The sequence below is a fragment of the Melospiza melodia genome, chromosome 1 (genome assembly GCF_035770615.1).
Source record: "Melospiza melodia melodia isolate bMelMel2 chromosome 1, bMelMel2.pri, whole genome shotgun sequence".
NCBI lineage: Eukaryota > Metazoa > Chordata > Aves > Passeriformes > Passerellidae > Melospiza > Melospiza melodia.
Genome location: NC_086194.1, coordinates 102,517,581 through 102,538,316, shown reverse-complemented (window position 1 = coordinate 102,538,316; position 20,736 = coordinate 102,517,581). Strand labels below are relative to the sequence as shown.

Sequence of the window (20,736 nt, the reverse complement as noted above, 5' to 3'; positions counted from 1 at the left end):
TGATTTTTAATCCAAAGTAGTTTCTTGTAAACATATATTCTACTTGTAATCCCTTTCATAGAATAATAAAACAGCTTTAAGTTAAGGAGAAACTCAAGATTCCAAGAACAATCTTTATAGACTGCTTGAATAACCATCTAATTCGGTGATTAGTTGTGAACCTTATTTGCTGGCAACTCTACACTTAAAAGCTAACACAGATTAAATGCCAGCAACCACTGTGATGAAAATAATATTTTAGTTTAAATAAAGACTAGGCCAGATTTCATGTCTTGCCAGAATTCTTATGTCTTTTATTTTCCTATAAGTTTACATATTATATTTTTAGAGTCAGTCTCACAAGTGAAAAAAGATATAGCTATTAATACTCTTGATGATAAATTTATTGACATAACATAGGAATATTACCCAAATCCACTCACATTATAAAGGTAAATTTGAGCTGTAATTGATTCAAGAACCAAAACAAACCCAAAACTCACCAATTGAAATACGAAAAAAACACAAAACCAAACCAAATACAGAAGATATAAATTTGAGGATGAGCTATTTTGTTTTAACTTCTTCCATTTCATTTGAAACTTACCTGGGCAAGGCAAGATGTTGCATTCCTGGTACTCCAGAGATGGTCCAAGGCAAGGAAGTCCCCCATACTTGGGCTCAGGATTGCTGCAGACCCGTTTGCGATTCCGGATACCTCTACTGCAGTCGCGACTGCACTGAGACCACGGAGACCAGGGTGACCAGGCACCATTGATGGTATGAGCAGAGTATCTTCCAGAACGCAGGAAGTCCCCTGACAATCCTAATAAGAAAAGGGTCAAAAAAGTAATACTGAATTAAAATGGTGTCTCATCCCAAAACAACCTTTTCCTCTTCAAATTTACTCCTAGGCTTCTAATAGTAAATAATATGAAGAGAAGGGTCCTGTCCTTTAGCCTCACAATCCAAACCCTAGTTTCATCTTAAGAATCTTTTCTTCAACAGAAATTTCACAATCACTTACACAGAACTCAAGTGAAGAGTTGGATCCAACACTTCCGTTAAAGCTTCATGGCCGCAATGACTGAACTAGACAATTTACTCCACCAAAGAATGATAAAAATTATCTCTTTCTTGCACAGGAATTACCATCAGAAAATCTCCAAATATATTACATAGATATAATTGCCTCTGTTTCACAGGAAGAAGGTGGCAAAGGAGACAGGCTTGTGCTTCCTGTGACCACTCCTCGAGCCAGCTCCCCTGGTCCTCCTGCAGGGCTCTGCTTACTTAATCCACCCAGCCTCCACTGCTGCTGGCTGTGCACAGAGGCTCATGGGTATCCCATGCATATTCAGACTTTAGATAGTGTCCACTAATAATTCCACAAAGTCTAGCAAAACTACCCTTTTGTGAAAAGCAATGTTTTGCCAATTTAAAAATCAGCTTATTTTCCACTGAGTTTAAGTGTTCTAAGCCACATATCAGCTATGAAAATCAGCTATGGTATCAGCTATGAAAATTCCTTTTTAAAATAATAATTTTTCATTTTCTAAGTAAGTTTAGCACAGAGAAAAGGCATTAGATTAAACAGCAATGAATGAAGAATTTTACTTATCAGTGAGAAGGGACACACAGATCTTATACACAGCATCCAACCAACAGATCTGGATATATCCCTGGGTGAAGTTCTAATAATCTGCAGTTCATTTGAGTATCTCTGTCACTTTGGGGCTTGATCCTGCAGGTGAAAAGACTCCCTCAACTGTACTAAGCACAACCCTGAAATCACTCTTGAGTTGTAGCTTTTCCTGTAAGCATCATTACTAAGCATCTCCACCAACACTGCTGGGACTTCCTACTGTTGCCAAAGCAGTTCACCTTTCCAGTGGAAACTCTAAGATTGATGGACCAATGCAGCTTTTATTACAAGTACTTCCTAAAGTAGCTTTGATGAGAGAAGGTCCTGTGAATGGTACTTCAGCCAGCAGAGAATGTGGCAGGCTCTCAATGCTAGAGCTTCAGTATTGACAACATAAGTACAGATGAATTACATCAACAGTGGAAAAATGCAGGGGGATTGTTGGCAGCTCTAACTGCAGCACAGATATCTATTCTTAAGGAATTGTTCTGTGCCCTACCCACAGGCATAAGTATTGTGGAAATATGAAATGGAGATGAAGAATCAGAAGATTTACTGAACGATGCCATGAAAACAGACAGAAATAATACCGTGAGGAGTCTGCCCAACAGCAGTCCTGCACTGAACAGAATCAGCCTTCTGCATAACCATGATGGAGGAGCCTCTTATTTGCAGTGTCCACCCTATTTCTATCCATGCTTATGGCATTAGTAACACTGCTTAATTTCTTCTTTAAGAAATATGTTCACAATCATCCCAAAGTAGATGAGGGTTTGCATGTTTTTATTCAACGCTTGATAAAGTGCAATATTGGAATGATGATACATTGACATAGAAATGCTGGTAATAAGAAACTGCTGAAATTAATAAGAAAACAGCAGAACTGCAGTATAAAAATGACTAAAAATGGATAAAACCTTTCAGGAATTATAGAGGGTAACTATTTCTCTCCTGCTGAGCCAGATTCTATTACACAGATATTAAAAGCAGCATTTCAAAAAACAAGACATACATTCAAATGCAAAAAGGGGAGCAAGTACAGAGAAACAGAACGTGAATTATGAATACAGGTCCACTTTCCTGCTCTGTGAGACCCTTTTAATGCAATTTTGTATCACTCTGGTCATGGAAATTCTCAGCTTATGTACACAGTGAGCTCTGAAAACAAAATAATAATATATTTAATACCAAAATTCTAAATCAAGGGGGTTTTAAAGTTATTAAATTAAGAGCAATGCAAACAATGAAGAAAGTATAATCAGACCAGCCTGCCAGTCATTCCATTCACAACTCACTGCAGGGTGTATCACTTTGTGCTGGTCAATCCATCACACACTTCATAAGAATACTAGGATATTTTGAAGATATTTTTCCAGGATATGTGTGGCTTTTTAAGTCCTAAGAAAAACGTGCAACCTTATCTGACATTATGGTATTAGAGTTCTTGTCATTTAAATTGGGGACTGGGGAGTGGAATCTTCTAAGGCAAAGCTCTAAGGTAGCTTAGAACTGAAACAGAAAAATATTCCAAAAAGAATCTTTTCAGTGTGGAGTTTTGTCGGCGGCAAGTGTTCCCCTGAGTTTTCTTCTTTTCAAAGCATTAAAAAATTTATTACAAGGACCAGTCTTTTTACAATTTTACAGTAGCTAATAAAGTGTTCATAAAGGGGCTTTTAGAATTTTCTCTTCAGACAGAAACTACACAATAAAAAATTAACATTATACCATTAACAGCATGAAAAGTGACAAGATCAGTTTGCATTCTGGGAATACTGTTCTATATATTCCTTAAACAACATTACAGCCTTTTACAATGAGGGGACAAGGTGCACAGATGAAGGAAGAACAGTGGATGTTACTTGTCTCAACTATAGTATTGGTTTTAACACTGACTCACATAACTTCCTGCTAGACAAGTCAACAAAGTATGAGCTAGATAAGTGGACAGGGCAATGTGTTGAAAACTGGCTGAGCAGCCAGGCCCATAGGACAGTGATCAGCCATTAAGCGGCCAGAAAGGTCACGAATTTCAAACCTGATTAACACCATCATTAATGACCTGGACAATTTTGCCTTGACTTTGAAGACTGGCTGATACACCAAAGGGTCATGTCACACTTTGACAAGGCAGGAAGAAACCTCATGGAGTTCAACTGGGGAAAATGCTAAGTCTTGAATCTGCACAGGAACAACCCCATGCAACCATACTTTGAGGGCAACCACCTCATGCTCTGCAGAGAAGGATCTTGGGGTTCTGGAGGACAGAAAGATGAATGTGAGCCAGCAATGGGGAAAAGAAGGAGCTTGGCTTACATCGGGGAGAGTTTTTCCAGTCAGTCAAGGAAGGATCCTTCCCCTTCACTCAGCACAGGTAGAGAGCCCATCTGGGGCTCTGAACCAAGTTTCTGCATCCTTCAGCTGACAAGTCCTGTTTATTAACTGAGGTAGTGGAGGGGATGGGGAACAATTTAAAATTAATCAAAAGATTACATTGCAGAACTTGTTGAAGCAAAAATTCTTCAGAAAATAAGTGTATATACAGCACCAAGTCCTAGCCTTACCACAGATTACATCAAATTCGACAGGAGAAGGCAATAAATAGAAAAGCATTGTAATCTTTCAGAGCAAGTGGCACAAAACTGAAAAGTCCAAATTGTCTCATTAAACTGTGGTTTTCTTGCTTGCTGCTTCTGTTTGCAGTTTGGGCCACTTTCAGATTGCTCCACATGCAACTCCAGAGACAGAAACCAGATTGTGCCACCCAACAAAATCCAACATTAAGCTGCTTTTCTCAGCTTACTGCTCCCAAGATAAATATATATAGTCAAACCAGGATGCAATGGCCAATGCCCTTGACATGGTAGCAGCAAAAGTCTAGTTACCAAAATAAAATCTTAGCCCAAACTTAATTAAAGCCCATCTACAGAAATACTTGTCAAATCTGCAAAGAGAATGATCAGTCATAGCATCATCAATAAACTAATGAATAGCTTTCCCAAGACAGACAGAACATCTGTAAGTCAAATTCTGATCCAACCTTTATGACAGGTTCATCGTTAAATGTTTTAAACTAAGTTGTTCTCAGAAAACCTATGACTGACTTAGAGCCCTATGAACAACTAGAAGCAAAAATTCTGCTTACAGCTTACCAAGAAGCTCATTTTCAGTTGTTCAGAAGTCATACTCCAGTAACAAACTGCTGCACACTTTGGCTAGAAAAGGGCATTTAACTACTTGATCCCAGTACAATTTCAAGAAGTAGCTGTCCTAGTCAAAGGTGAAAAGTTCCACAAGTAACAGCAAGTACTGCAAAAACTTCAGTAAAAGTCATCATAGTGATTTTGTGGACAAAATAACCATTAACTTCTAAGATCATGGAAGACAAAAGATACCAACTGACATCTAAACAAAATACTTTTCTCTCATTTTAAGCCCTTCTGCTTTGTTCAGTATCAGTAAAATTATAGAGAAATTAGTACTGCTCTGTGATGATTTACTTATTCCATAATGCAAACATAGCTGAAAACCATTGCCTAATTAATTGATATAATTCTGATATAAACCAAAATGATTCAATGATTTATAATTACACTTTTAAAACTTTTTGGTTGAATTGAAATAGCCTCATAAATACACAAGAAATTAATTCTGTCTGAAGTCATGTTAACATGAAAGTCACCTGCCCTGACTAGCACAGGAGGAAAAAATCTGCCTTTGCAAAAGCTTGTAATGAGACTTTGGTTGGCCTGATTCTGCTTGAAAACTGCAACACTCTCAGCCAAGTTCAATTAATTTGCCTTAAAAGTGAAGCTCTATTAAAGCACATAGTTTAATAATAATTCCCTAGTCTAGCCTGTAGCTAAGTAATACAGCCCTAAGTAAAAGAGAAGAAGCTGTGACACCTGATAAATTATATTACTTGACTGATTTATGACTTATGTCCTCCAGTTCCGACCTAACAAAGAAAATTCAATTATCCAAGCAGTCTAGGTTCATGACTTTAGGAAAAGATGATCTGAAGCCAAAATTCAGGTATCCTGAATAATTTCTAAGTGACAGCATGAAACACTGCTTAAAGCGCAGAGGAAACAAGGATAAGCAAAGATTGTTTCAGGGTTGTCACTTTCTGAAGATAGTCTGCAAGTTATTTGACAATATTATTGAAGTATAAAACTTACATAACTTCAGGCCTAAATACCTGTAACTTATAAAAAACTTTATAAACCTCCAAAACATAGTAAAATTGAAATAGTAAAACGTAATGGCAAACATTAATGCAATGCAAAGATGACATCTTTTAAAAACCCAAAGAGTATTTAGATGGAAGATGTCATGTTAGCATGAAAACTTTATTTCTTTTACATAGTTTTTCTGTGTTTAATTATTTAACCCCAAAGTTCCACTGAGTTTTGTCAAGCAAACTTGAATTTGTCGTCAAATTCAGTTCTAACTTCCAGAATTCATTTCGTTCTTACTCAGAATACCACAGCTTAGCTTCAGTATGACAGTATAAGAGATAACATCTCCAAACTTACTCCTTCTGAGTACAGGACACTCCTGATTATCAGCACATGTTCTATTCTGTAAAAATTTTTGAATGCACTATAGATTTCCTGTGGGTAACACAAGGAAAGATTTAATCAAACTTTTCACAAGAGATCATAGCCACTAGGAGAGTAATTCAGACAAAATCACATCCTGCCTTCACAAATAACTATTGTTATGAGGTTTGAGACAGAGGAAGCAGCAATAACTAGGAATCTAGGTGCAGATTTCCAGGTGCCTAGGAAAAAAAAAAGGCAAAAAAAAGACTCTTTAAGAGCAAAATGAATGAAAATAGAAGTATTTCCTTTGTTAATTGCCTTCAGAAGGTATTTTGGAGGTCAACCTGGTCTCACTCTGGCCATGTCAAAGTCAAGTGTCTTGTCTAAGCCCACCATTGCTGTCTGCCTTGTACACCATGGAAAGAAGGCAGGATCTATCTCCAGAGGGTGAACTGCACCCATTATATCAGATCATTATCTTCAATGGGTCCCTCATTCCTCAGGGGGCTGAAGTTCTCTTTGTAGACTACTATAGAGTCTAGAATTTGGATAAATTCAACTTGGAAATATCAGGCAACCTCATACCTTGTGAAATATTTATCCCTGGGTTAAAAGATTATGTTTTCAATAAAATTATTGCTATTTATATATCAGATAATCTTACAGAGAGCCAGCATGTCTAATGTAGATATCTAATATGTTTCATAAGCACATATTAAAGCCCAGGCTAAGGTATTTTCTATACCCTGAATGCTCGATTGTACAGACTGCATTAAGATGTACAACAATGTACACAATCTCTTACAGTTTATTTGAAATAGCTGTCTCTTTCCTATCTGAGCACTACATGAAAACCCAGAGGCAGGGAACAAGATTTATTTTTCTTTCCTCCTAATCAAACTTCAGATCAGAAAAGCATGAATACAGTCTGAAAATGCTACTGCTTACTTAGATTGAGATGGAAATCTTACCACACTCAGGGGGAGTCTAGTGGGCTTCTGGCAAGAAGTTCTATCTCTAAGCTCAGACTGCAAAGAAAGTTTGCTTTGCTAGCATCTGACAGTGAAACATGATTCTGTTTAACACGGTGTGACTATAGTTGCGCAGTGGGAGATTATAGGCAATGAGAAAATTTATAACAAATGGCTCCTATCTGCAAGGAACAGAGAACTGATCTCTGCAGAACACATCTTTGGTAATGAGGTATGCCAGGCACTCTGTACCAGAATTAATCTTTCTGTAAAAGCCAGAAAATTGCTACAATTCAACATGGAGATAACGAAAATAATGTTTCACAGCATCCAGGCTCTGGTCAGGTGGAAGTAAGTTATGATGTTTTCTTGCGATCTAGGTGAATGCACCTATGAAGGTGTCTGCCATAATTCAAGGTTTCCCATTCTCATGACTTCCCTCTGCCCCAAAAGCTACAGCTACTCTACACGACTCTTATTCATGTATTTTCTTCCTGTGAAATCAAGGAGCAGTGTTGAAATGAGAGAAGAATGGTGTTGGGTTGGCCCACATGTAAACCTGGGAGCAAGCAAGGCTCCTGAATTCTTTCAGCTCCTGAATGCTGCAGTTTAGATGCAGTCAGCAAATTTCATCTCATCAGCAAATCAAAATGGTACCCCCTCATCCCTCCTTCAATAAATGTTCCACTCCATACTGTTCTGACATCTATAATCAGAAAATTATTAAGCAAACAGTCCCAAAATAAAATGTGCTATTGTCACCAGAAATGTATTGGTTAATGCAGCCACTTGGAACACTGATCGAGTTTCACCTTTCATTGCAGAATAATTAAAGACTCACTGGCGAAAATGAATCAAAGAATGAGTGCAAATTAATGACAAAGCCATAAGGGCACTCACTAGAAAGAACAGACAGATGTATAATAGTTTCTGCCCTGTCAAGTACTCAATAAAAAGTACTTAAATATTCAGTAGTTTTGGAATTAGTCAGCAAAAATCCTTCACGCAGATGAACATTTCTATAACTATGCAACAGGGTTGAGGTCATGCACATACACTTCTCCAGTGATGAATTATTTCCAAATGAATCAAAGCAGCAGCTTCAGCAAGATGCCAAAAAAACCCAAAAAAAAAAAAAAAAACCAAAAAAAAAAAAAAAAAACTCCAATGCTAGGAAATTCAGGAGTATTATGTTCAGAAGTAAAAAAAAAAAAAAAATCTTCATGCCAATCAGGCAAAAAATGCACCTGAACCACCATCCCCGCCCCCATTACTTGCACACTGAAATACTGCTTTATTTAGCAAATTATAGGCTTTGTTACTTCTGCCCATATTCTGCAGGAGTCAGACTATGCATCCAGCTCCAGGAGAGGTCTTATGATTATGACTTCAGAGCTGAGAGAGGTGTCTCCATGTCAAGTTTGAAGTTCTTGCAGCAATGTGATCTATAACAAACTGGCTCTTCTCTGGTTTGCCCTACTGACCTCCTCTCTTGTCATGCATTGGCTTTTTTATACTCCTCTCCTACATGCTGCCATTTCAGCTGTCAGACCAGATTATACCTAGATTCTTCTGTAGCTTTACTTCTACTTGTGATAACTTTCCCAAGTCTGCACTGCCTGGTAAGAAAAATATTCTCTTTCTCATTTAATCTCATGAAATTTTAAAAAATGTATCATCCATATCTAAGTGCTGGAAGACAGCAAAAAGCAGCAGCACCACCTTGAAGTCTCATTAAGGACAAGAGACAGGTCATGCACCAACTCTAGCAGAGCAAAATCTTTGCCCAGTAAAGTCTGAAATTTACTTTGGATGAAAACAGAATAGAAGAAACACTTGTGACAAGAGCTGCTCCATGCCAAAATCTGCCTTGCTATTCAGACCTAAGTGAAACCCCAACATTTGACATCGTAGATTATATTAAATGGGAATGACACAGAACACAAAACTAAGTCTTATCTGGAGTACCACTGGTTTTTTTTTATGATTTCACACACTTCACTATTATACATTTATTCAAAAAATTGCTAACATCCTTCCCCTTCCAAAGAGACACAGATGCCAAGTGAAACAATAAAGGTTTTGTATGGGATGAAGGGTGGGGGGGAGGTGATGGGGGAGAGAATGGAAGTTTCTAACATATTATCACTGAAGCCAACTCTGCAGCCTCCCCCGCTACCAAAACCTTGACATGTAAACTTAGTACAGGCAGGAGCTTAAAACTGACTTGCACAATAGTTGGTCTGTTTGAAGAATACTGAGAATTAGAAAGTTCAGGGACTCAGAAACTGTTCTCTCTTTGTGGCCTTAGATAAGCCATTTGCCTTCAGTTATCCTTTTTTTTTTCAGCTAACCTGGGTATTGTGAAGATACAAAAGACTATGTAAGTGGAAAACAGGCCTATAAATATTAAAATATAATAATAAAATTACAATATTTTTAAATTATATGACTAAAATATAATACCTTAAAAGATACACTGATATACAATTAAAACTAGTTAATCAGTGGAATGCATTAATAAAATTAGAATGATTTCTCCTAGTTTTAATTTTTTACACTTACACAAAACTAGGTATTACTGATAGGAAAATAAGAAAATTCTGAAACAAAGTAATTCCAATTTAAAGTCATCTAAATTTGAAAATATTTGGAAGGAGTTGGTTTTTAATACCAGAAATGAACAGAACTTTCAATTACCAGCAAAAGCACAACATAAACTTTTATAAGAGAAATTATCCAGTTCATAAACTCCTTATTTATTTAAACACCTGTATGAATCTTACAGGTGTTACGTTCAAACTACTGAGCAGAAGTTCTTCTTAGAATATTCCATACTTTGGAAATTTGTTAATGTTGCACAAATTCACCCCTAGTAAATGCTCATGGGAATATAAGGGGTAATAGAATCTTACAAGATCAGGATTACTGAGAAGACTATTAAATTAACCTGACAAATCTCATAACTGGTGATGAAAGACACTTGCTTAGGCTGAATGATGACTACATCCAGGCTACATCCAGAAGAAATACAGGCTACGCTCCCTACTGGGATCACTGGGCCCTCCTTTTCATTATCAGCTCTGTCACACACAACACCAGCAAGCAGGAACCTCCGCTCTGAGCTGAAAATGGAACTGCAGGCATGTCCTAGCAGGGGGCAGGGTGAGCCCGCCTGGCGCTGCTCACCGTCTGTGGAGCAGCCGCTGGTGCCGTCGCTGGAGCAGTAGCGCATCTCGATGCGCTGCCGCCCCACCTCCAGCAGGTTGGGGTCGGGCAGGCGCGCCTTGCAGGTGTATCGGAAACGCTGCTCGTAGTGACCGCCGTTGTCTGAGATGTTCACCGGCGTCCAGGGCGTCCAGGGAGTTGTCTTTTTTAACTCTGGGCAGGCGTTGGTGTTGCAAGGCTGATATTCCTGAAAGAAAAAGGTCATCATGAACACGGTCATCAAATACGACCTTAAAAACACCCAAGAAATGCTCAGACAAAAAGATAACCCTTTTAAAAACATTCTCAGATATTTTTTCAACATTTCTAATAGCATTGATCATCAATGAACTTTTAATAGCAGTCTCAAGCTGAAAGTGTTGTTTCCAGCTTCTATGCAAGCGCAGTACCACACTGCTAAAAGCAATAATATATCAGTACAAATTAGATCTATCACATCCATAAAAACAGTAAATCAAACACTCTAAGTACCATAATCAAGCATATCCTTTATAAATTAATAGCCCCAAGTAAGGTGAAGCTAAATATGCCAAAGCTTTTAATTAAGAAGAATTCGAATAAACTGCAAGTACATGTCACAAACCAGCAAATAATTCCTTGGTAACATCTAGTGGCATATGAAAAAGCAAACCACTGCCCCATTTTGTATATTGCTTACATACTTCAAAAGTGACAACAGATAAAATTTGTTTTATGTTACAGATTCTGGCTCACTGAGGGGCATGTTACTCATAGCTCCAGAATTGCTAAACCTATCTTCAGAAGCAAATTCCCTGTGGAATGATACGCACTAAACGGAACAGATGACATTTAAGAAAAAAATGCAGAATTGCCAGTATTCTCACAAATGCAGACTTGTCAGTATTCTCAAGCCCCACACTCTACATCTTCTGATAAGTATCATCATGGTCTGTAGGTCCTGCCTATTCATTTTCCAGAACAAAATAGACTTCATCTGATGCAAATTCTCTGTAAAATTTTTGGATGAAATTAAATAAGCATTGAAAATCAGAATGAATTCACACTGACAAATTATTAAAGATGAAAAAAATAGGCATCAGTGGCAAAACTTTTAAATTTTCTCTCTACCGATTGCCTTTAAGAAAGAAAGCTCATTCTGAAAAGCAGCCTACTAAAATTTGTAATTTCACTAAATAATAAAAATTAAGGAAACAATAGAAATAATGGGTTTATCATATATTACAACCTCCTTCTTCCACAATCTATATCCCAGTTGATACCACCATGTTCCAACAAGCAATAGATTACCTAATCCTCTCTTTCCCATGGCAATAATGTCTTTTTTATCTCGTATTTCCCTCTGTCCACTACCTCTTCTCACAGATAGTGTAACTTACCCAAATTAGACCAATCACTTTCAACCCATATTTCAATTGAAAGCCTGTGTTGCTATTCAAATCTAAAAGAATCTTATTGTCTGAGAGCTTTTCTAATTTTTCCATCTGGAGCTGGAAAAAAAAAAATCCTCAGAAATCCCTGTCCCACTAACACAGTGATACACCAGAGAACCCTGAACCATTATGTTCAGGATTCTCAAGTTCTGAGACCACAGGGATTTGTGATAACCTTGTGTTTCCACAGTTTTGTGTTACTTCATATATAAAGAGCTCAGACCAAAGGCTTCAGCTGGACTACTCTTGTTCCCTCCTGAGGGCTGTGCAAAGTCCTTCCCTACCTTAAAACCTTTTAATCACTTCTATGGCGTGTCAAGTCATACTCACAAGTCATACTCAGGCATTCCATTCCCATTCAGGGAAGATGATCAACCTGTCTGGGATCTGAGAGTCAGCCTGTCTGGTTTCTGGTTCAGAAGACAGCAAAGAACAACCAAATTATTTGCTCCCAGGTTCAACAGAGAAAGTAATTTCTCCATGCCTCCTCAGGACTCAACTCTTTAAATCAGGTATGTCTTAGACTTAGGACAGAACATGTATGACAGTCCTCCTTGCAGCACATGAACTGTAAATAAAGGAATCATTAAATCTGCCTTTCCCTGTCTTTTATTTTCTTTTTTTTTTATGATGTCTAAGATGTCTAGCAGTGATGAGTCTATCACTTCCCCGGATCAGCTGTTCTGCTATTTAGTCATCTGCAAAGCTAACAAATTGCAAGTTAATATGAGGCTGAATTTTCCCCTTAATTTAATTTTCCAGTCACTGGATTTTGCTATGCCTTTATCAATGATGCTGAGAGTGTTTCTTGTCCCAAAATACCCATATATAATGATAAACTAACCTCAGCTTGTTAAACCTACACAGGATTTAAAACCTGATTTCCAGGTCCTGTGCACCCCAATGTCTTCTATTTTTCCTATTTCCTCTTTTTCCTTAAGACTGGATAGCAAAAATGGACTTGGCATTCTAGAAGCCATCTTATCAATGCAGCATGGAAAAGCAATCATCACCCCATTCTCCTGACAGTCTGACTTTAATATGCACATTATTGCATTAGTGCTTTTTCCTTCCACAAGACTGTACAAAGAGTCGAAGTAGACTCAATTATCTTTGATAACCTGTCCTTTTCTAAATCACAGCTTAACAACTACCTATAGATTTTTATCCCACACAAGAGGCTGGTACTATTTGGCAATATTAAAATATGTTTTATTAGCTTCTGCAATTATCTAACATATTATTTACTACCTCACCAATCTCTGTCCTGCTCAAGCTTTACTGAAAATGTCTTAAATCACTGTCTAGACTGTTGATAAAAATGTTAAGTGCTATTGACCCAAGAACTGATTTCAGGCAGACTTTACTAGACACAGTAATTTATATCTGCCCATTGACACCACATTTTTCAATTTGTCAATGAACCAGCTTTTAATCCATTTAACATTTGTCACATATTTCAGTTTTCTGAATCAAATTATTTTCTGTTGCAAAGGTAAATGTCTTGGAAGAGGAGATGTGCTGTATTACTTTCAAACATCTTGCATCCCAAACTCTTCTTTATTAGTAAGTAAGCAGGAAAAAATCAACCAGTTTAGTAGCTACTACCCTGTTTATTTCAATATAGCCACAATAGTCTGAAAATCTCAGTTCTTAATTTGCTATTGATTTTTGTACTGATATTTTTCAGTCAAAACCAAAAGCTGCTAGAAATAGGAGGGCTTTCTCTATTAGGCATGGCGTAGAAAGGTAAGGGTCATGTAAAGCAGAATATATGAGGTATGTAATGGACCCTTTGTCAAATAAATATAGCTAGTAGAGGAAGGAGTTAATTTAGTGGCAATGTATTGAATGTTGCTTTGCTAACACACTTCTGAGATGAACACGTCAGCTCCCTCGCTCCTAGAAAGACAGACTGCCAGTGCTCAGTATGCTTCAGGATGAGTAGCCCCTTCATACACCCTGACAGGGAGCATATGTTCCTATGCTGTTACCAGCATAGAAAGAAAGATGTTCCTGAAGAGTGTCTGTGAAGACTACTTATTAGTTTTTCCTTTCCTGTTGCTTGCTGCACAGCTCATATGAAAGTTTGAGTGCTGTCATGCGTATCTATTCAACCACTGGATAATAACCACGAAAGGCTCAGAAAGCGGGGCAAACAAAAGTACATGTACTTTAACTGGAGAATGTTTGCAGCAGTAAATAATCTCTCCAAGAGAAAATTCAGAGGACTATTGCCAGAATGGATGACTCCTTGGAGTTCTGGCACTAATAATGTCCCGGCAGAGCCCCCTGGCTTCTCTCACAGACAGCGAGTGCTGCACTGCTCTGCTGACTACCACGTCTGCCACAGAGCAATCAAAAACCATGTGGTGCTCGCTGAGAGCATCGATGTGATCTGATGCTGAGAACTCTGGTAAAAACAGAACAATGGACTTGCTCTGAATTCCCTCAGATGTGCAAGTGAGGAAAGGGGGAGAGAAAAGTAATAGTTCAGATTATACATGGATATATTAAGTGCTGCTAGCATGAAGATATAGTCTAACAGGAAAGGTTTGAGAGGGAAGAGAGAGGGAATATGGAAACTGATACCTCTGCTTGGTTTATCCTCCTCTTATCACCTTGTCCAATGTTTGAACGATTTACCTAAGAAGGATTTCAAGAATATGGCCCTCTCCAAAGCAATTTTACCAGCTAGAATCATGGGCACATTAATCAAGTAACCACATGTAAGTCTCAGATGAAAAAAAGTCTCAGATGAAACACTGAGGTCTCATCTCAGTAGTAAGACAGAGCTAGAAAAGGAGTGAGGAACTCTGCTTCAGTAGTGCTGCTGAGAGGAACTGAGACAGCAGCTGCTAAACTCCACCTCTGACATTCCACATGGACTGAAGGGAGAGATGGGGTCAAGCTCTCCTGGGGGATTCTCTAGGTACTCAGAGAAATATTTCAGGGACTCAAGTGATGGATTATGCACATTAGTCCTTAGGGTACACTTGTGGACTCAGAGCAATAATTACTTGAGACCATTTACAGACTCCAAAAATATCATTGCAATAGTTGAAGCTTAATCACATTCTCAAAGTTCTCATTGCAAGTTGTTCTAAAACTTGTGGTCTAATTCACCATATTGTGGCTTGTAGTTTAGATTGGATTTAGCCAGTGAAGACAGTTGAATTTAGGCCTGGCTATACCTGGTAAAGATGCAGTAAGAGTTGCAAGACTAAATTTTAGGGCACAACTCAATATTGCAGGTTTTTGGAGATCACTGGAAATTTTTACAAAAAATATGCAAATAAATACATACCTCACAAAATACATGTCTGTGAAAATGATTGTCATGGTTTGACAGTATATTTAAATAAAAAATGATCATGAAGAATACTGGTGGTAATATGAGAAAAGGCATCATAAATTAATATGATTATTTGAAATCATAATATATTTGGAATAATAGATAACGATTATGCTATTAAGCAGCTCCTTGCTTCTGTCCTTAAATGTATTCCCTAGTATTTTTGCTAAATGGAAAAAGACTATTAGTATCATGTTTTCTACCAAGATTTATTTAGAATTATTTGGTTATATTATTTTAGAAAAGGACAAGTAAAATGCAATTTCAAAAATAGATGAGACTATTGTTAACTGTTTTCTCCTGGAGGAAAAAAAATTGACTACTTATTTTTTAGCCTCTGCATAGCTACTTCAGTCAAATTCCTAAACATTTTGAGAATCTCTGAGACTTTTACTCCTAGTTTAAGGTTGATTTTAATTAACCAAAAAGCATAATACTCTGATATCTCCTTAAAAAACTAGGCAAAAATATTATCTACATTTGAAGTACTCTTTTTTTCATTATAACCACAATTCAGACAGAGAGTTCTATTCCTATTTATATGTCTATATTATGGAGGGATTTCTTCTAACAAGCTCTTATTTCTTTGATGCATATAGTATGTCTGTGTGGAATGCACTTCAGTAGCTCCCATCTCTGTTTTTCTTTCTCACCTGTTAATGTGACAGACAAAGCAGCTAAATCAACACTGACAGTGTATTTAAATATTTTCAGTCCAAGAGGTATCTTTTATGATTTTATTTCAATATATTGTATTAGTTCTGAAATATTTTTTGAATCACCAAACAATCCATTGGTTAAAAAATACTTAGAAATTTTTGCTTTTTTGTTCCAGCACGCTAAAATTCATTTGACTAGCCTAAAATAATTTTTCAGGTATTAAGACACTGGTAGAAAAGAGTGTTGCTGATCCATAAATCGAATGGTGTAGAACATCTGTCACCTGAGACAAGACAGGGCTGCAAGATATGAGAACCTCAGTCTCTCAGCCATTTCTCAGTCCCTGAATTTGCCACAGCAATACATCGTTAAAAGAAAGGATAGCTCTCACATGCAGGCAAAACAAAGGCCAAACCGAATGCAACAGGGCTACAAAACTCCAGAGAAAAACAGTGCCCATGTAGAGGGGGCCTTGTTTACATATCAAAATATAAGTTCCCTGAAGAACTAATACACCCTCTGTCTCCCCAGGAACCAAAAGACAGATAAAATTTATCATCCCGTGGTTAAAAAACACAAAAAATCACTAACTGAACTTTAAAAGAGAAATGGTTCATTTATTTTTACTGCAGAAGTGTAAAGTCTTGTCTATTAAAAGAGGCATTTTTAAACTAAAACAAACAAAAGACAAGTCCCTGATCATACTTCTATTTATTCCACAGTTCAAAAAGCCAGGTTCTTCAACCAAATACCAGTAGATATACCTTAGCTGAATGTAATTGTGCTGCTACAATACTACTCTAAAAGCATGACATGAAAGAACACTCAAACTCCATTAATTTCAATCCATTAAACAAAACATCTTCTACCCTGTAAATTTCACTGCTACACTTGGAAAACAAACCCTAAATGAATTTCTGAGATCCTCACTGTATTTTAACCCCACTTAGACATCCTAGTTTGTAGGCAGTGTTTTAGCTTCAGTTGACATCCATAGGAGGAATTCTCCTGATTCCAATGGAACCAGGATTGCAGAGACAATTGCTTACTGCAGATGCAATCCTGCAGCAACGTGAAGTAAGGCTAGGACACTGTCTAGAATGAATTTTAAAAATATTTTGATGGATAGAGAGAGGAAAACAAGTTTCTTCTGAACCAAAAAGATGAGTGTTTTGGCTGCAAATACTGACTGCACACAACTTTTTGTTTCAATTTTGTGTATTTTAAAGAAAAGAATTGGAAAAATCCCCATTGGTGTAAAGGGCAATTTAAAAGGAATTAAAGGCTGAATTTGGATCCCTTCTCCCTGGAGGAGTTCTAGGCCCTCTGGGCAGGTCAGGGGATTAGGACAGTTCAGGACTCAAATCCTTCCCGTATTCAATATCACTACCTCTTCATAAACCCATCAGTCTTTGGACTGAACAAAGCCACCACTTTCCTTTTTCTACCAGACATTTGTGTAACTCTCCACTCAAAAGCTACATTTTATGTCAAACTCATCAAACTTTTCTGAAGGAAATTGCTACTACTGAAAATTACTGTTTTGCAGCTAAGTTGCTGCTTAGGAGATTGGTGTCCAGGGGTCATTTTCTCCAGTTCAGGAATCTTATTGTAAGTTCCACCTTGTCTGTGGTTTTGTATGCAGTGTTACAATCTGGTATATAATAAACATGTCTCTAGTTCTAGCAGCCCCACTGTGAGGTGGGAACCACCAAAAGTGGGGGATGAGAAGCTGGGGATGTCACCACTTGAACCCAGAAAAATTTCAGAAAGCCAAAAGGGCCTGTCAGAGGACTAAAGATTCAATTATTTTTGTCCTGAGTGTTGCCAATTAGACTGGTGGAAAGAAAAGAAGTATTAGATATTACTGACTGGATGAAAGCAGAAAACACAGGACCATAAATAATCAAGGCTGTAGGATTTACCAAAACTGACTGAAAAGTGATTTCTATATTGTCACATAGTGAAGGCCTCAACTGCAGTAGGAAATCCGGGACCAAAATCTGAGCAGCATAATGAGAAGTAGATGGTGAAATATAAATATCCTTAAAGGTAAGTGATGTGTTACTTGTAAGTGAATCAAAATTGATCTTTTCAGCTTTTAAAATCAGCTTTTAAAATCAGCACATAAATAGTAGCCTTGAAATACATCATTATAAATTTAATTATAAAGAGAGAGAATTCAATTTTACCTTTAAAATTAGGAACGTGCTGTTTGAAAGACCAGGAAAAGACATGTAGCTTCCCTGATCACTCAGTACTTCAGAAGTGGAGAAAAAGAGGTTGTTCAAAATTCCATTTTGGGAGGTATGATCAATGCATGGGAAAAAAGTGGCTTCCTGCAGCTCAAGGAGTTACTGCTCAGCTGGGCCATGCTAACAATCTGTGCATGTGGCTTCATTCATTATAAATGCAAACTCAAAGGAAGGAGGATTAATTCAGATGGAAAATGGATGATTTCTTTTGCTATAATAACTCAATTGTTTGCAATTAGTTTCAAAATACTCTTACTGAGAAGCTTAACATTTTTAATGTAGGCTCTATAATTCCTGACAAAAATCTTCTAAATTGCTGAAACAGTTATTATTAACTAAAAATATATTTTTTAAACTGCTGGAAATCATGGCTATCCAAGTATTTATTAACTGAGAGTAAGACTTTTAGGAGCTAATCCAATAGTCATAAAGACATAAAAAGGCTATCAACTCATCAATTTTAGAGAGTGCTGCTTCATAATCACTGCAAATCTGTTATCACTAATAAATTACCTTTATTTCATGTTTTCCTTCATGCAGGTTTCTAGAAAGACAAAGAGAGCTATGTTCTTGCTGTAAAAGGAGATCCCTAACAACACATTTTTGAACACCAAAAGTGGAAGAAAATTTGGAATTTCAGTTTCCACAGACAACATCAGAGTTACTTGGCTACTTTGTGACCCATAAAAAGTTTGATTCTTAGGTACCTGATGCTTAGATTCACGCAATGCTAGCTTCAATATTTGTCAATGTGGCTCCTTTCTTTAACAAGGCAGTTTCAAATTAGGCACAGCCGTAAGATAGTTCTTGAAATGTAAATACTGAGGACACATTTACTTCCATAATATTTAAACCTGAAAAATCAACTGTGTGAAAAGCCTGCTGCCAAGTAATGCAGAAAATTAGAACAGTCATTATTATTTTATATCTATCCAGAGATCACTCTTTCAGATACTTATTAATTTATCCTCAATCATTCATTATATAATCAGTGCAGCCTTTATTTAAAGTAATGCTTTTACCAGCCTACAGTTCATCATTGATCTTACTTTCTACAATGAGACAATCTTTTAGGTTCAGCTGAATGATCACAATTTAGGATCAAAATCTGAAGGAAAAAATGCAGCTATTAATCACTGGTACATCAAAACTGACCTGATAGTATGAAAGTATTAGCTGCTTATACAATCATTTAGACAATAAGCATTCAATTACAGCTCTTTTACTTGTTTTTTTTTTGGGTTTTCCCACATTAAAGATTAATAAATTGTGTTTTATAAAAAACTGGAAGCAAAATTTCAGAAAACTAATTTTGGGAAGAGCTGAAGCCTGGTTTTGCTCTGAAAAGCTGATTATTGTAGTATTCTTACTGTATTTTTCACGTAAAGGACAACTTAAATGATAAATCAATCACTGGAGGGAAAAATTCAATAATGTCACTCCTGAGACAGCACTTAAAATGTTAGAGCAGTTCCTAAATAACAAATGTGTAAGTGATGGAAATGGTAGAAAGTGAACAGATGAGGAGCCATGAATGTCAATTCAGAGTTGCCAGTCCAAAGCTAGGAGCTGCAGTAAAAAGCAGAACTGCTTGCAGAAATGTGTTCAACTGTGCAAGTATTTAAACCCATTGGAAATTGATTTAGACACACAAAGACACGGATTCAGAGATTTTGATCATTGCACTTTCTGATGAGGTAGCAGAAAGGCAGTGATCTGCACTTCTGAATATGAAGTCACTTAGTAAGGGATCTGAGTATGGATTTGGAAGCCCAGTGGATATTGCCAAATATTCAGCCGCCAGATCCATCCAGCCCCAGACGGTTTTTATCTCATCTTCAAAACTGACAAATACCAGAAAGTTCCATCTACTCAGAGGAAATTCAAAGATGGAAAGTTAATGTGCATCTAAAAATCCGTATCTTCACAGCTCAAAGGCTATTCCTCTGTGTATGAGTGAAAGGAGAGAAACAAACACATCTCCCATTCTCCAAATTCATTTAAAGCAATGTTGAGAGACACCACCTATGGCAAATAGATATACAAGGTAGGTTAAAAAAAAAATGCACTGTGCTATCAACATCTTTTTCAGGCCTTGACCAAGGCCTGTGGAAGCAAACTGAACAAAAAAAATGCACTTAAGCCCAATTTAATACGTTATCATAGCACAAACATCTGCCTTTCCCCAGGGCAGAAGTTACAGCTGAGCTGACAGATGTGACTGTGTGCCCACACCTCAGTCACTGCTGCTACAGTCAAGAAGATAAACACAAAATCATCTTCAGTTATAGCTTGTAATCACTTGGACAAGGAAGCACTGCAACCAAAAAGCCAACATATTTGTTTCTGCCAACTCTGCTATGGGAAAACATGATCTTTAGTAAAGGGGGACACCTGAGCTACTTAAATTGCTGTAGCAAGCATCAGTTTAACTCATGTGTTAGAGCCCCTGGATATATGGGGAAAAAAATACCACAAAAAGTAAAAGGACAATCAAAAGAGTAGTTTAAAATTTTACAAGTTGCTGCTTGAAAAGCAGAAACAAAGAAACAGATATTTGAAAACTATGCCTCTTGTTGTGTTAATAAATATAAATTCAAATTACCTACAAACTTTCACGTTTGTGCTTAACATGCTGAGTAAGTGAAACTGCACAGACAATTATAAATATACAACTGTCTGTCATT

General features: G+C 37.1%; 1 protein-coding gene across 5 annotated transcripts in view; it reads right to left on the bottom strand.

Moving 5' to 3' along the window:
* SEMA5A (semaphorin 5A) overlaps positions 1 to 20,736 on the bottom strand; it is a 314,341-nt gene that overhangs the window by 24,406 nt on the left and 269,199 nt on the right. For all 5 annotated transcript variants that reach the window (XM_063162897.1, XM_063162890.1, XM_063162903.1 and 2 more), the window contains 2 exons: positions 10,329 to 10,554; positions 587 to 805 (listed from right to left, as the gene is read on the bottom strand). In XM_063162897.1, coding sequence (XP_063018967.1) covers positions 587 to 805; positions 10,329 to 10,554 — 445 coding nt within the window. The remainder of the gene's footprint in view (positions 1 to 586; positions 806 to 10,328; positions 10,555 to 20,736) is intronic.